Genomic DNA, 16529 nt, shown 5'->3' on the forward strand with positions numbered 1-16529 from the left:
CCAGAAAACTCGTCCTTCAAATATCGATCGATTTAAATGACCCTAATCTTGGCAACAACAAGAACTTCTCAAACCTGGGACTTCGCGAAGGTTCCCAGGTTTGAGAGGTTTTTGTTGTTCCCAAGATGAGGGTCATTTAAATAGATCGATATTTGAAGGACGAGTTTTCTGGCCAAATTTTCATATATATATGTTGTTTTTGGTTTTTTTCAGAGTACGGTAGCATAGTAAAGAGTGACACTTTGTACGTTATACATTGTGGTACATTCAGTATGTGCTTGAGTTCGTTTATTATATTACACAAGCCAATTACAATATGATGAATACGTTATGAATCCTTTTGTTTGTTCGTTTATTCCTTTGGATTTGTCATTATTTCTTTGGTCTTTCATTTCACAATCAAATAATTGGCATGTCATCAGAGACTTAATAAATGGAAGAATTAAACCACAAACACAATATTAAAGTGGGGGGTTCCGATAACTAGGTTGGTAGAGCACTCGCTTCACAATCAAAGGGGCCGAGATCGATCCCGGGTGTAGTCGAGATTTTTTTTTCTGCGCCCCCCACCCCTGCGGTGATTGAGTTAGCTGGATCTGTAGATCTGGCGGAAAGTACTTTGCGATCACTAGCGTCTCATCCAAAGGGTAGCAAACGATTGCTAATGTCCGTTTCGCGCAATAGAATCCGGGATAAACTTCGGCTTCCTGGGTCTAATGGCTCTGGAGGACTACAATTATAATGTTGTGATGCAAGGGGCCGAACAGTGGAGTGTCTCATCTTGGAGAAAAGTCATATAGAGTACGGTCAGTGATGATATGGATAATAATAGTTGGAAAACATTTTGGCTCTTCCGGTTTGTCTATCGTGCAAATTACGCCACTCGACTCAGATATGAATGAGAACCTGGTTATAGTGAATGAAGTAACTTAAGTACTTGTCTAAGAAGTGTGTCTCATGAAGTGTGTCTCATGATATATTAACCCACTCCTCACCATATATAGTAGTAGTAGTAGAAACATGTGTTATAAGTACTCTTTTATACGAGGAGATTAGAGATATTTGAGATGTGGATGCATAGAAGAATGTTGAGGCTATCATGGACAGACAGTATACAAACGAGGAAGTGTTGGAGAAGGCGAGAAAGAGAAGAATGTTGATCGATACCATCAGAAAGAGGCAGTTACTGTTTCTGGGAGATGTGTGAAGAAGAGACTGAATAGAAAAGTTGGTAACATCTGGGATGATCGAAGGAAAGAGAGCTAGAGGAAGACAAAGAATGACATATCTAAATAACCTAAGAATGGCCAAATTATGTGATTTAAAAAGCAACACAGATTTCATGCGCAACCGCAGAGGATCGTGATTCGTGGAGACATCTGACCGGCAACGTGCTCAAGAGCACAAGGCACGATGGATGATGATACCATATAAAGATAATCGTCACATTCGTAACGATACAACCGACATTTTTCTTTTTCAAATTTCTCTTGTACATCATAAAATTTAAAGAAAATGAACAGTGTGTTGTAGAGCATGTTTTGCTACAGAAATTATTTATCGCAAAACTTACTGCTATTGTGTTTGAGTGATAAAAAATCTATTTCTGTGTTAATTGGGTGTGACATTTTGAGAAAAATCCTGAAAATGGTTGGTAAGGAGAGAGTAAATTGGATTTATAGATTTCAGCAACGCTTTGGTGATGCCACTGATGGGTGTCAACATTGTAATAGTAGATTTTATGTTTTCAGTCTGAAATATTAACTCCATCTAGCTATTCTGGTATACCTAAAGGCTAGGTACTTGACTTTTATCTTTAGTTCACAAATAGGATTCAATAGTCTGATGTCACGTCGCCCAGCAACGAGCAAATTGGTTCTAAACAAAGAAAATCAGTACTTTTTATACTCCATGCTGGCTAGACCGTTTTAACGTGTCAAATGATCAGAATGTAAAAAAGTCAAAACATGATCGGATTTATAATGTTTTTCTCCTCTGGACACACTTTTATGCTCGTTGGAGTAGTATGTCATAAGGGCATCCGCCATTGTTCCGATAGTTTAGAACCAGTTGCGTCATTACGAGGGAAATAAATTACGAGGGAAATGACGTCACGACTGTTGAAGGCTATTATGTAGATCATAGTTACTGACTTTTTTCTTATTGAATTAAATTTTGAATGCATTTTTAAAACTAAAGATGCTGCAAATGGCTCGAAATTAAATATGTCAAGTTATCAAAATATGGTAGCAAACATGTGACATACCGCCTCAAAACGGTTGGGATGATTTGTATCTTAAATAATGAATTTATATTATAAAATATGAGAATTGGGTTGTTTCCCCGAGTTTTTACTCATGACTCATTCGTAACAGATTCTACATGCTGTGCATTCCTTTTGCACTCCTATATAATTGAACGGAGCTAATTTGCATTAAACATGACATTTAATATAAAATTTGAATATTATTTAACAGTTAAAGGTTATAAAAAGTAAAGCGAGAAAGTTTGGACACAAGAAATAACAAGACATTTCAAACTATGACTTGGCCTTTCTGTTTTGGCAGGACTCATTGTCATTGTTTGTGGTGTCACGATGAAGGACGACGACCTGCATTTTGCGTTTGATTTGTTTCATTCTATTTACTCACCTGGACAACTCTCTCTCTCTCTCTCTCTCTCTCTCTCTCTCTCTCTCTCTCCCTCTCTCTCTCTCTCTCTCTCTCTCTCTCTCTCTCTCTCTCTCTCTCTTTCTCTCTCACTCTCTCTCTCACTCACTCTGCGTGTATATGTGTGTGTGTGTTTGTGTGTGTTTCTCTCTATCTATCCATATATATATATATATATATATATATATATATATATATATATATATATATATATATATATATATATATATATGTAATTATTGTTAACTTCTACAGAACTGTTTCATGCCAGCAGGGCAATCTACGGGAAATATACAATAATTCTACTGTATATACATATATTCACCACTCTTTTAGCATTAAAGTAGAGAACTTTAAATTTCGTGGTTTTTATTTTATAACTATATATATATATATATAATATATATATATATATATATATATATATATATATATATATATATATATTCAAACAAGTCAGTGTAAAAGACATCCAAAAAGATTTACAAAAACGTCAACTGTACGTTAATACAAAGCAGATGTAACATTACTATCAAGGAAGAAAGATGGATGGGGAGCCAAGAAAAAAGTAGTATCATAAATAGGAGACAAGGAAGGCGTAGAAAGAAGAAAACGTTTATCGACATTTGCATTAAATAAATTATTACATATCCATGGGTTAGAATAGATAAAATAAAAATAAACACTAAAATCAAATTATACACAACCTTTGTAAAATTTGTGCTTTTATACAACTGCGGAACATGGGCACTGACTGGAACCGAAGAGCAAAGATTAGACAGATTCCATAGAAAACAACTGGAAAGAGTCATGAATATACGATACCCCACAAAATAAGCAATAAAACACTGTATGAAAAATGCAATTAAAGAACCGCATCCATTCAAATCCTGGAGGCGGTGTTTTTTGGCATATACTCAGAAGAGATGAAAATATTCCAACTAATTAAGCCATGAATACTCTTTTCACCCCATCTGGACACAAAAAATATCAAGGTAGACCACCCACGTCAATTCACACTGTCCTCAATAGAGACCTAAAGCGCCTTAAAAAAAACAAAGAATTAAAATCAAAGGAAGACCTTATGAAATTAGTATCCACAGCAAAAGACCGTGAACTCTGGAAGGAAAGTACACAGATGACTAGAGAAGCAGCCGAGGCGTTCCGATCGGATGATTAGGAAGCGAACGGCCTTAAGTCAGTAAGTCAGTCATATATATATACATATATATATATATATATATATATTATATATAAGATATATATATTATTATTATTATTTTTTTTTATTATCATTATTATTATTTTTTTTTAATAATATATATATATATATATATATATATATATATATATATATATATATATACATATGTCTATCTATATACCTATCTATCTATCTATCTATCTATCTATCTATCTATCTATCTATCTGTCTGTCTATCTGTCGCTCTATCTATATATCTGTCTATCTATCTATATCTATATATCTGTCGGTCTATCTATCTATCTATCTATCTATCTATCTATCTATCTGTCTGTCTTTCTATCTATCTATCTGTCTGTCTTTCTATCTATCTATCTATCTATCTGCCTGTCTATCTGTCGGTCTATCTATATCTCTGTCTATCTGTCTATCTATCTATCTATCTATCTATCTATCTATCTATCTATCTATCTATCTATCTATCTGTCGGTCTATCTATCTATCTATCTATCTACAACATGATAAACACAGTCCTGATGATAGCTATAAAGGCCTGCAATATCGATGAAGACTACATTATTGTGATAAATATCTCATTTAAATTATCTCTGTTATGAACCTACTTTTTAAATTAGTTTTATATGCCATTAACTAGATCTCTGTTATGGGCGTTTTTTGATTTTTTTGCCAAATGCCTGTCCCATTAAATTATATATTTCGCTTTCAGATTCTTTGGTATATTTTTATTGCAATAAGGCATGTGATTAAAAAATATAGTTAGAAAAGCATATATGCCAAAAGTTGAGAAATTTGGTCCATAAATGAATAAACTACAGTTATTTATATACTCCACACCTGCTCAAAATGTCCTGTCGGTTGACAAAAATATATTTTAAAAAGTTTTGTTGAATCAAACAGCAATATTAATTTTCCTCCTATTCCTGCTTCATTTTAAAGAAACACTATATTATTTCATATCTATTAAGTTCTAATCTACAAAAAAGGTCATTTTGATGTCAGCTTTGGGAATCAATTTTTGTTTGTGACATTTGACTCACTCCTGGAACGACAATCAATTTCGCCTAGTTTTTCTTCCATAAAATATCATATTCATTTGACGGGCAACATAAATACATCAGAACATTCCTCCCCTCACATGCTGAAAGCAAAACAAGAACGTGCAGCCACCTATTTTTCATCTACCAGCTTGACCTTATATCAAAATGATGAGTATTTACCATGGCCCACACTCCTGTAACGGGCTTTTTCTCATTCAAATTTTGAGAATTTTCTTAATCATCCTTTAATCAGTACATTTTAGTGCTTGCTAAGTCAAAATAATTGATTTATTACAATTCCTGTAGTGTCAAGTAACATATAATCTTCAGATTTTCATTCCTGTAACGGCCAGCTGTGTTACAGAAGTGAGTCCACTGTTACAGGAGTGAAATGAGATGGAGACGTTAAAAGTTTGAAAGTAAATTACGTCTTTAGCTTCTTTCCTACTTTATCAATATTGTATTTTTAAACCCTTTGCAATATAGAGTGAACATTTAAGTGGGAAGAGAAGATATCTCAACAAGTTAGAGAGTTGGTTCTGTTGTTAACTCATCTCTATATTCGTGCATAACCCACCGGATACAAAAGAAGGCATGGAGGAAGAGATACCATTCATGTAAATAAGACCAGAAAAAATGATCAATTAAACACCTCCTCGATCTTCAACTTTAACCGGCTATTGAAGTATTAAATCTAAGTTTTGGCAACCCAATCATGTTGTGCCTTTTATTCGATTTTAATAAGTAAAAGTTAATTTTGTTGAATAAGCTGTTGCAGTTGTAGTTGACGTAGCAAAATCCTTTTGTTTTGGTCGATTGATAAAAAATGGTATAGAGAGGAAAGCAGTAGAATATCAGATAAATATATAAGAGTAAGAGAGAGAGAGAGAGAGAGAGAGAGAGAGAGAGAGAGAGAGAGAGGTGTGGGGGAGAAAAGTGGATATAATATCATAGAAAGAGCAGGAGAGACGGGTAAGAGAGAGAGAGAGAGAGAGAGAGAGGGGGGGGGGAGAGAGAGAGAGAGGAAGAGAGAGTGAGAGAGAGAGAGAGAGAAAGAAAGAAAGAGATAGAGTGAGAGAAAGAAAAAAAGAAACAGAAAGAGAGAGAGAGAGAGAGAGAGAGAGAGAGAGAGAGAGAGAGAGAGAGAGAAAGACAAAGAGAAAGAAAGAAAGAGAGAGAGAGATAGAGATAGAGAGCGAGAGAGAGAAAGAGAGAAAGAGAGAGAGAGAGAGAGAGAAAGAAAGAGATAGAGAGAAAGAGAGAAAGAAAAAAAGAAACAGAAAGAGAGAGAGAGAGAGAGAGAGAGAGAAAGAGAGAGAGAGACAGAGAGAGAAAGACAAAGAGAAAGAGTCAGAGCGATAAAGAAAGAAAGAGGAAGAGAGAGAGAGAGAGAGAGAGAGAGAGAGAGAGAGAAATAAAGAGATAGAGAGAAAGAAGAAAAGAAACAGAGAGAGAGAGAGAGAAAGACAAAGAGAGAAAGAAAGAGAGAGAGAGAGAGAGAGAGAGAGAGAGAGAGAGAGGTAGAGATTGATTCATAAAATTAAGTCGGAAATACTGATTCGTTTGGGGTCAGTGTTACTCCATGTATTCATGGTTATAGTTATAGATTTATCTAACGCATATTTGTTTCTATTCTGGTTTTCTGACAATAAAAATGCATTGTGACATCATTAGACAAATAAATAAGAACTCTGTCAGCATTTGTTTTTCATAGCGTTCCATAATGATAAACAATTTAAGTGCCTATCAAAAATCCTTCCGTGGCGTAATAATCACCTCTTTTAACTCTAAAAAAATACAGTAGACTTTAATCCATAATCAACAAATTGGTGACTTTTGGCATTTACAACAATTACTGCAACAACACAGTTTGTGGTGACTCTCGTTTGTGAGAGAAAACCTTTTCTGTACTCAAAGCAAAGGCTACGAGGCCAAATCTAATGCCAATTTTGACGATCAACTGGAAACTTTTAAAAAATTATGTCTTCTTTATTATCGATTTAGATACATTGGGGAACCTTTACAGTTCACTTTTGCGATTCTTATGAGCAGTGAATACAACTCAAATAATATGTATGCCAAGTGTTTTAGACCGTCTTTATTTAGTAACTCACTCCTGTAACGATGCGACTCACTCCTGTAACGGTCAACTCACTCCTGTAACGACCAACAAAAATGCTATTTATGTCTATTTGGACAGTCCCATCTTGTTTTTACAATTTCCTCAATTTATGTCTTTACTAATCTCTCTCAAATAGCCTCTAATGTATATTAAGAATTATCTCTTTAAAAAATTATGAGAAATTAAAATATTTAATTTGCCAAAATTTTCAGGATTTTGCAACAAATCTCTCTCAGAACTAAAAAATAATAGGCCCATATTCGTCATTAAACCATTTGTAGAGAATGATTATATGCTGAAGAAGGCCATAGGAGAAATCTGTCTGCATCATAATTTTAAAATGCGAACTATGCAGCTTTGAATTAGCGTTACAGGAGTGAGTCAATGTAATGGGATTCGAACTTTAACCAGCCAGCATATGAAGCAAGGAGAAGATTAAGCTCCAACAATATAGGAAATGATTGAGGAGTAATCAACCTAAGTGATCACAAGATTTGATCCAATTTGATTGAAACTCCGAAAAAAAAATGTCCCCCTCCTAATTGGACAAAAATTTGAAAAACGCCCTTATCGGGATCCTATGCTTGCGTGTTGTTGGTGTCAAGCTACAGGTCGTTCTCTTGTGCTCTACCTCTGTTGCCTATTTGAATAAGTCCCCTTCAGGTCGTTCTCTTGTGCTCTACCTCTGTTGCCTATTTGAATAAGTCCCCTTCGTCTTACTTTACCTTGGATACTTTTCATTGCAGATCAAAGTTGTTCAAAAAAAATAATTGAGGATTCATTGACGGACAAGCGAATTGCTTGTAAGAATTATTCGGCGCTTGCGACACTTTTTGTAAACTCAGCGCCAATAAAAAGAAAAATGTTGGGACAATCAAATCTAACCGGAAAATGTTGGGACAATCAAATCTAACAATGAACTGTAGTTCATTGTTAGATTTGATTGTCCCAACATTTTCTTTTTATTGGCGTTGAGTTTACCAAAAAGTGTCGTAAGTGCCGCATAATTCTTACCAGCAATTAGCTTGTCCGTCAATGAATCATCAATCTTTTTTTGTTTTTTTGAACAACTTCGATTAGCCGCCGAAAGCACTGACTATGTTTGTGTAACCACCACAAAAACCGAGTTAAATAACTGGAACTCCGGGTCACTTTAAATCAATAAGTTTTTGTAGCGTTTTGATGTTTCAGATTTTTTAACCAGTTAACTGCCGTTTTCTAGAAACACACGTATTTAAAAATTGGCCAAAAAACTCGTCCTTCAGATACCGATCGATTTAAATGACCATCATCTTGGCAAAAACTCTCAGACATTGGACCTCAAATACGTGTTCCCCCCCCCCCCCCCCCCACATAACTGGTTTAATGGAAGGGGGTGGGAGGGGGGGGGGGGGAGTTGTCGAGGTATTGAATGACCATAGTATCGAGAATCGAAGAGAGGCAACTAGTTATTTTCAAAATATCCATTTGGTTTCTTACGAGTTATATCCCTTTGAAATATTTTATTTTCACCAATGTCTATCTTCCTTCTCACGTCTAATTTACTTATTTCGCCTTGCATAAATTAACTCTGACAGAGGCCTATTCAGAGACTGTGTTGATGACGATGATAACAAATGCAAACTCTATCCCAAATAGTCGTCGTCGTGTTTATCCAATCTCCATCACAAGTATCACATCATCTACTGCTACATCAAACAATTGGGCATTTATATGGCGCAATGTCGAATGAACGTGCTCAAAGCGCTTTACAAATACGGGGTCCCTAGCAAAAAGCAATACTTAACGTGTAATACGAGACATGATGCCTGTTAGGCAGTATTACAATGTTTTCCAACTCAGATAACGCTGTTAACAGCCAGCTACTCATTTTACAACTGAGTACTGTGAGAAAAGAGCATTTTTCAAGGATTCAACTAAGCGCCGCTCAGAGCGGAACTCTAACCCAGGACTCCCAATCCTAATGCGAGTGTCATACCATAAGACTACATAGCAGTGGATGTACACATTATCGTCCTTTTCATGCCCCCCCCCCCCCCCCCCCCCCACTTTCCCTCTCGCACGACATCATGAGGTGCCGATGTCCAGGTATTCCAGGGGGAGAAAATCCATCAAAATATGTCTGATGTGCACAGAAATTACCCATGTTGTTCAAATGAGCCATTGGGGGATTAATAATCTTAACTAAGAAAAAAATGTCTGGAGTGGGCCTCGAACCAACGACCCCATCTAAAATCCTTACGATAAAACTAATCACTAATCTTCAGTCTAATGTGTAATGTGTCTTACTCAGTGGCTCAGCGATACGTAGTCTCGTATTCACATTACCACATTCTACTTGTGTGAATGAGTACCTAGATATAGACAGTGACGGCTATTGTAGAAGTGTTTTTACAAAAAGGACGCCTTCTAGGGTATTGATACTGTATGAAATGCAAACGCGTGTCTGAGGAAATAAATGAAACATTGTGTAGCTAGAAAATAATTTCTTCATGTTAATTTTCAATATCTGGTCGTTTTAACCTTAAGATCCCATTTTGGCATCTGGCCCAGCCCGACATAATATTTGTTTTGAGACGATGGGTAAAGAATAGTCTCCATACACACGTATTTAAAATTAATGAATTTCAAAAAAAATATTTTTCAATAGTAAAGATTATAATTCGTACACGTGTGCAAAAGTAACTTGACATTTGTTTTGAGTCAAAATGATTTGAGTTATTCGGGACAAACTTGGACAAAAATTATATCACAGAAATGAGCAATATATTTAATATACGAGTGTTATGTGAGTCAATTTTCATCAATATACGTGCTATATTCTAAAAGTAACAAATTTTATAATGAATCATATTTCGTGAAGAATAAAAATGTTAATTCAGTTTTAGAACGTAGAAATGTTTTGTTCCTGATACAGTAGATGGCTTGTCACTAAGGAATTTGAAAATAGTATCAGCAGGGGTTGCAACCCATGGTGATTAAACTGCAAGCTTAAAAAGCTGCCAATTCATTCCCTTACTCCATCTTCATACTTAGGGACAGATTATATCAAGCCATCTTCAAACCATTATACCGAAAGCTCTGCATCGTGCTGCGCCGCTTCACAGTGAGGGCACAATGACGAATCCCTCAGACAGACCCAATTGTTTGAATCGAGACGGATTGTTGAATGTTTAAATTATTTTAAAAGCCTGTTTAAACACGTCTACATTATTTTAAAATCGCTTCTTCCGTTTTAAAGTATTACAGCGTTCGGATTACATGGGAAAGAACCATTAAAATCCTGTCACAAGAACATTCATACCGTTTCCATCGGGGTTCAATCGCATTACTCGGATTGAAGGTGAGCAATTTATCTTTATCTTTACCTTTACCAGACTTAGCTACTGTGACGAAAAAAAAAATCGTAGAATATCGAATTTGGGTCCAACTGCAAGATAACGTTGGAATCTTTATTCACAATAAAAGTTAGAAATATAATTTTGGTGCCAAAAGACATATTTTGAGAACTTTGAAAAATAATTCAAATATCCCAGGATAAATTGATTATTAATGACGTTAGATATCGTAACTTTTTCTACTTTGAGAACTACGAATTGAGTATTAAAATTCCTTGTAGGCAGACCCGTCTTTAAGCCCTATAAAATGCATTTTAATTGTTTGACAATCAAAAATCATCATCATTAATCTAAAAAGACAAGATCTCTTCAATGAGCTGTAAAACTGTCTTATGGCTGTTACTCAATATGCAAATTTATTTACAATCAAAATACAGTAAAAACCTTTGGTCTTTTCAAGGGAGATTACTTCTAGGTTTTTCCCCAGCCAGCACCCCGTTCTGGTCGTAGAGGGAGTTCCGCTGACTTGGATCGGATAGACACACAAAGCGACATAGGTGAGTATCAAAGATCTGATGGTCAAAGTCACGTGGGCAATCTGGGCTGCCATGGGTACCGATGTCCAGGAGCGTCCGACATCTGGAGTCTGGTGGGGCACTGCCCTCTCCTGAAATTGAGCATTAATTATAATTTGCATTCCTTTTATATACGTCCTATATTTTATTTTTTATTTTTTTTTTTATTTTTTAAATGATGGTGATTGTGATGGTGACGACGATGATAATGTTGTTTTTATTGTTGTGATTTTGTTTTTGTCGTTATTGATATTAGTACGATGATGATGATGATGATGATGATGATGATGATGATGATGATGATGATGATGATGATGATGATGATGATGATGATGATGACGACGACGTGACGATGATTAAGACAAAATAAGGATGGTGATGATGATGATGATGACGATAAGGCATGAGGAGGAGGAGGAGGAGGAGGAGGAGGAGGAGGAGGAGGAGGAGGAGGAGGAGGAGAATGGAAAAAGACAACGGATACTGTACCAATAATTATAACCTATTAGCATTTATAACATACTTTACGATATATTTACCTGATATAAATATCAAAGATTCGATGCTCAATATTTGGAGGCTTCTCACTCTGATTTAAAATTCATATTATATTTAAACGTGACCAAATATTAATTGAATAATGTAGAATCGAGTGGTGCAAGCAAAAAAAGCATTTTACGAAGTAGTGATTATTAGAAATATTTATTGTTTTTCTTTTTAAAGATCCAGGTTTGAGCCCCGCTTTGACATCTCGTTTTTTCCTTGAACAAGAAACTTAGCCCTAATTGCTCAATATGGGGCCCTGCGCTGCGGCTGACGCTCGAGTTATCTCGGCCTTTTCTTGAAATAGAACTCCAAAAAATTTCCCTGAGGATAAAGACTTTGTTTATCTGATCATTATTATAATTTTCATTACTTTCACATATATCAGATAACAAAATCTATACATTTTATAGTAGTCTTCTGGACAAAATTCAGGCGATCTAAAGTTTGACCCATGCAAAAAGTTCTTGCGTTGGGTGTTTGGTAAAATGGATGAGACTGAAGATGACCTCAATAAGCTTAGTGGGAAACTTCTACAATATTCTATAAATTTATTTCAGTGAGTTCAGGGAGTATCTTAATCCTCTTGATGTTTATATTTACTTATATTGAGCTGGATAATTTTACATTCTACGTTCCAATCCATCCAATCCAACCCAATCGAAAATAGTTGCAGCTTCATGTGATGAAGATTGACGCAACAGTTAGAGTAAGAGCTCATCTGGTGTTTTGAAGAAATCAATATGGACTGGAGACTGATGTATTTTCATGTTATTTTTTAATAATTCAAGACCTAAAGGTGGGGAAAACGTTTTGACAGAATGGTTGAATTTTTGGTAAAATATGGAACAGTTTTAATCAAATGTAATGTATTAATGTTAGCAGTTGCTTTAGAAAGAAATTATCGGCCACGAAGGTTAAGACATACATTTTTGGACAATTCTTAGGTTGATTCTAGCTTACATATGAAAGTGGGATAGTTGTATTGTTTGCAAATGGATCAAATTTTCATTTAAGTTTACAGACAAGTTACCATTTAACAAACTTAGATAAACATCCTCAGCCTCAAAACTATTTATCATTTTGATTTTTGTCTTCATGACGAACTATATCATCACAAAGTACAACATCACGATGATAAAATTATCGCTAACAGTGACAGGAATACAATAAAGTTGAAAAAGAAATAACAAATGAGGCAGGAATTATTAAAATCACAATAACAAGTATAACATTAAGTTGCTTACCGACGGTAGGTGGGAATAGCAATGTGTTTTCTGTCCCACTGTTCCAGTTACTCGGGAAGAGGTTGAACTGAGCACGTCCCGATGACGATGCTGCCATCACCAAGAGCATACATACACAAATAAATATACGGGGAGGTATCGAACACATGCTGTAGTTCTGCCAGAGGGTGTGAAAATGTTCTGATATCCGGATTTTGTTGGAGCCTAAGTGTTTTTATATATATATATATATTTTTTTTTTTTTGCTTTTTTTTGGTTTTTTGTTGGTTTTTTTTTTTTTATTTACAACAATTGTTCGCAACAGCACTGATTGCGAGATATGAAATTGGCTTTGAGTCAAACTGCACTTATTTTCAAACCTGCAAATAAAAAAAAAAACATTGAGACCAATGATAACTTCCAGAAAATAACTGAATGAAACAAAAAGACAAATAAATGGAAGAAAATGGCTTAAATGGCATTTGGAATACAACCAATTTGATAGATTTAGACCTCTGTAAAGGCTTATCCCTATAATCATTAATGGAAAATTAGTCAAAACACAACTAATGGTTCCATGTGGAACATATTTTTTTCTTGTACATTCTTTAAAAGTTTGGTGACTCATAAGTTACTGTTAAAGATTCGAGTCTTATTCTGAAATAAAATATCGCTAAAGGCTTAATTAAATGCCTTTGAAATGAGCAATATAAAGTGATTTATCAATAATACCACGAATAAGCATTAAACCAATGTGTAAAAAAAATTACTGGTCATTCGTCAATCATAGATAGTAATAGAACTTTCGGTCAACCAAAGTTTTAAAATTATCCAGAGAACAGACTTTCTTTGTTTCGAAATCAATATTATTCCATAAGTTGACAGGGAGGAACATTAAAGATTCCGGTCTAATATTGATATTACATCTGAATAAGTAAACGTGTCAGTAGAGAAAGCGATGGATTGTAGTTAATCAATAGTCTCTATATTGTGTTTCAGCTATAAAATTGAATCAATTATCATAAAGTCTTTTGTACTTTAGACTAAGAATATACAAATGTCTTTATCTTTAATATCTGTGGTCTTTAACTGATGACCAAAGCTTCGTTTTGTTTTTATTTATGCTAGTTTAATCGGGGGAGGGAGTGTAGAGGAGAGGAGTTGTTTGTTTTGTTTGTCTTATGTTGTTTTAATTTCGGTTTTGCTTGTTTTCTTGTTATTTTTCACGATTGATTTAGTTGGGGGTTTTGGTTTTTTTTGTTTGTTTGTTTGTTTGTTTGGGGGGTGGGGTAGTTTTATCAGACACCATTTTTTTAAAATATAAAAAATATTACACTTGTTCCTCAATTTGTCATAAACAGATAATCGTATGTTTCCAAACTTGTATTGAAAACATGAAAGAAACACAAACACTATCCAGAAACAAACTGTCCTACATTAACAATTCATTTTGTTTTTCAAATCATAAAATGTTACTGTGACTTTTGATGGAGAAACTACCGTGGTATGTAATATATCTTATTTGACATGTAAGTGTTTGTGTCTGTGTGTGTGTGTGTGTGTGTGTGTGCGTGCGTGTGTGTGTGTGTGCGTGTGGGTGTGTGTGTTTGTGTGAAATTTCTCAAATGCTTTGATGACTTTTTCATTTCCATGACTTAATGCTGATGACTCATTGAATGAAGAATGGAGATATTGTTTTGATGGGTTTGGTTTTTTTTTCTTCAAATAACCAAGATTTCAACAAAAATGAATCTTTAAAAAGCAACAGACATAAAAACGTTTTCCCGTCATTTTACGACGAAAATCACTGCAAGGATAGGTATTTGTTTACAAAACTTGGTCTTACAAAAGCAAAACCGTATTGCTTTGTTTACTATATACGTATTGGTTCACATAATATAAATGACCAATCTTCTTTGCATCATTTTATATGAGGAGATACCTGATATCAAAAATGATAAAAGTGCTCATTCGTCCGTGTCCTTATCAATCCACTAGGAACGTTTATGCTCTATACAAATGCTCTGTATTGTTATAAAAAGAGCCTAACAAACATTTTTTTATATTCACAAATATATTGCCATCAATAAGCGAGGCATAGGGATGCTTTTTCATCAAATGAAGTATTTACATACCAACTCATTTGCTTGAAATAACGATCAACAACAGATCATTATTGATCCCACATCTTCAGGTTGTTTTTAATCGAAAATAAGTAACAGTCATTGGAGTTATCAATAAAACGTTATGCATTGCTTTGTCTTTATAAGATATACTGTTCTTATTTTCACTTAAATCTACATATCTTAACACTAGTCGTTTATCACATCATTAATTTATCACAACCTAAAAATAATACACACCAAACAACACGACGTCCTCAGCATGGGTTCACACAAGTAAGTTGGTCAATTGCTGTCATGTAGAAAACACACTGAAACATCAAGTAAAAACACACTTGGTATTTACTAGGAACGTGCTATATCCTTCACTACCTCACACGATTTGGTTGTTGGAGGTGATCGCGATGATGGGGATGATGATCATGATGGCAATGATGATGAGAGGCACAGGGCATCATCATCATCATCATCATCATCATCATCATCATCATCATCATCATCATCATCATCATCATCATCATCATCATCATCAGCAGCAGCAGCAGCATCATCAACAACAACAACAACAACACCCCCATCCAAGACCATCTTACTTAGGATTTAAGTCTAGGGAATTTGTGTGTATGTGCGTGAGAGAAACGGTGTGTGTTGTCGAGGAAGAGGGGAGGGAGGGGGTTAAGGGAGGTTTGGGTTGCATGTCAGTTGTAGACTAAAGGCAGGATTTGGCCTGTTGTGTGTCCGGTCAAGGGATAAAATTGATGACCACTCTGGTGGCCACTCGTCTGTCTCCACTTCAGTCCAGACTAAGGTAGGGCGCATACCATTCGTCTCCGTATCAGTCGACACGTAGGTAAACGGCTTAGGCACTGTCGATTTTTTTCTTATTTATTCAATCTCCAGGGGATATAACTTGCAATCGACCATCTACTTAAATTGGACCCCCCCCCCCCCAAATAAAAAAAAAACAACAACAAAAAACAAAAAACAAAAAACAAAAAACAAAAAAAAAACAAACAAACAAACAAGACAACAACTATAATGATAATGAGAATAATATTTTTTTACAGATTGATATGCAAGGAACTTGCAAACCTTTTTTTATAATTAAGGTGAATACTGTCACCTTTCTGACTCAAATGGCTAATTAGAATATCTGCTAGGGTATAATGATCGGTCCTTGATTCAACCTTGGCCTTGGGAATCGCCATTTGGCAACCCTGATGCCAGATTCATTTTCGCGCACCTACAGACTTTATTGACTTATCGATTTTACCGTTCATGGCTTAAAAGGTTCGTCTCGATTTATGTTAATTTACACAATACAGTTGAAGAATTATTAAAATAGATGAGAAACACAAACGGCTCAAAACACCTTAGAAGTATGTAACTAGTTCTCCGGAGGACTAATAATGAATAGTTTACATATTGAATCATAAGGTATCATAAATTTTTAAGTAGCAGGGTGTATAGCCAGATTTAAGAGTAACCGGCATAAAGAGTGAGGATGTATGATCTTTATTGCATATACTTAGCCTAGAAAATAAAATGCCATCACCCTGAAACCAGAAGATTATTTGTTAACCCTCTCCTTACCAACTATAGGAAAATCGTGACATTCTTCACGACACAACCAACATTTTTCTTGTTCAATTTTCTCTTGTACATCATAAA

The 16529-nt window shown here is 35.1% G+C and overlaps 1 protein-coding gene across 3 annotated transcripts; it reads right to left on the reverse strand.

Moving 5' to 3' along the window:
• Positions 1-10469: 10469 nt before the first annotated feature.
• LOC144964081 (uncharacterized) lies at positions 10470-15774 on the reverse strand. Of its 3 annotated transcripts, XM_078898024.1 has the most exons (4): positions 15452-15774; positions 15099-15169; positions 12757-13115; positions 10470-11058 (listed from the first exon to the last, which is right to left on the reverse strand). In XM_078898024.1, the coding sequence occupies exons 3-4, from the start codon at positions 12902-12904 to the stop codon at positions 10847-10849; spliced, it is 360 nt and encodes a 119-aa protein (XP_078754150.1). In that variant the 5' UTR covers positions 12905-13115; positions 15099-15169; positions 15452-15774; the 3' UTR covers positions 10470-10846. The 3 variants fall into 3 exon arrangements, with proteins under 3 accessions (XP_078754150.1, XP_078754148.1, XP_078754157.1); XM_078898022.1 differs by lacking the exon at positions 15452-15774 and having other exon boundaries at positions 15099-15433; XM_078898031.1 differs by lacking the exons at positions 15099-15169; positions 15452-15774 and adding an exon at positions 14871-15070.
• Between the last annotated feature and the right edge of the window lie 755 nt (positions 15775-16529).

The sequence above is a fragment of the Berghia stephanieae genome, chromosome 1 (genome assembly GCF_034508935.2).
Source record: "Berghia stephanieae isolate SIO BIC M18660-M18661 chromosome 1, UCSD_Bste_1.3, whole genome shotgun sequence".
NCBI classification, from domain to species: Eukaryota; Metazoa; Mollusca; class Gastropoda; order Nudibranchia; family Aeolidiidae; genus Berghia; species Berghia stephanieae.

Bases quoted from the DNA above. Each gene is read 5' to 3' on its own strand.
- LOC144964081 (XM_078898024.1), bottom strand. From the start codon at position 12,904: ATGTGTTCGATACCTCCCCGTATATTTATTTGTGTATGTATGCTCTTG. The intron at 11,059-12,756 runs GTAAGCAACTTA...GCTCAATTTCAG, and splicing joins GCTATTCCCACCTACCGTCG to GAGAGGGCAGTGCCCCACCA.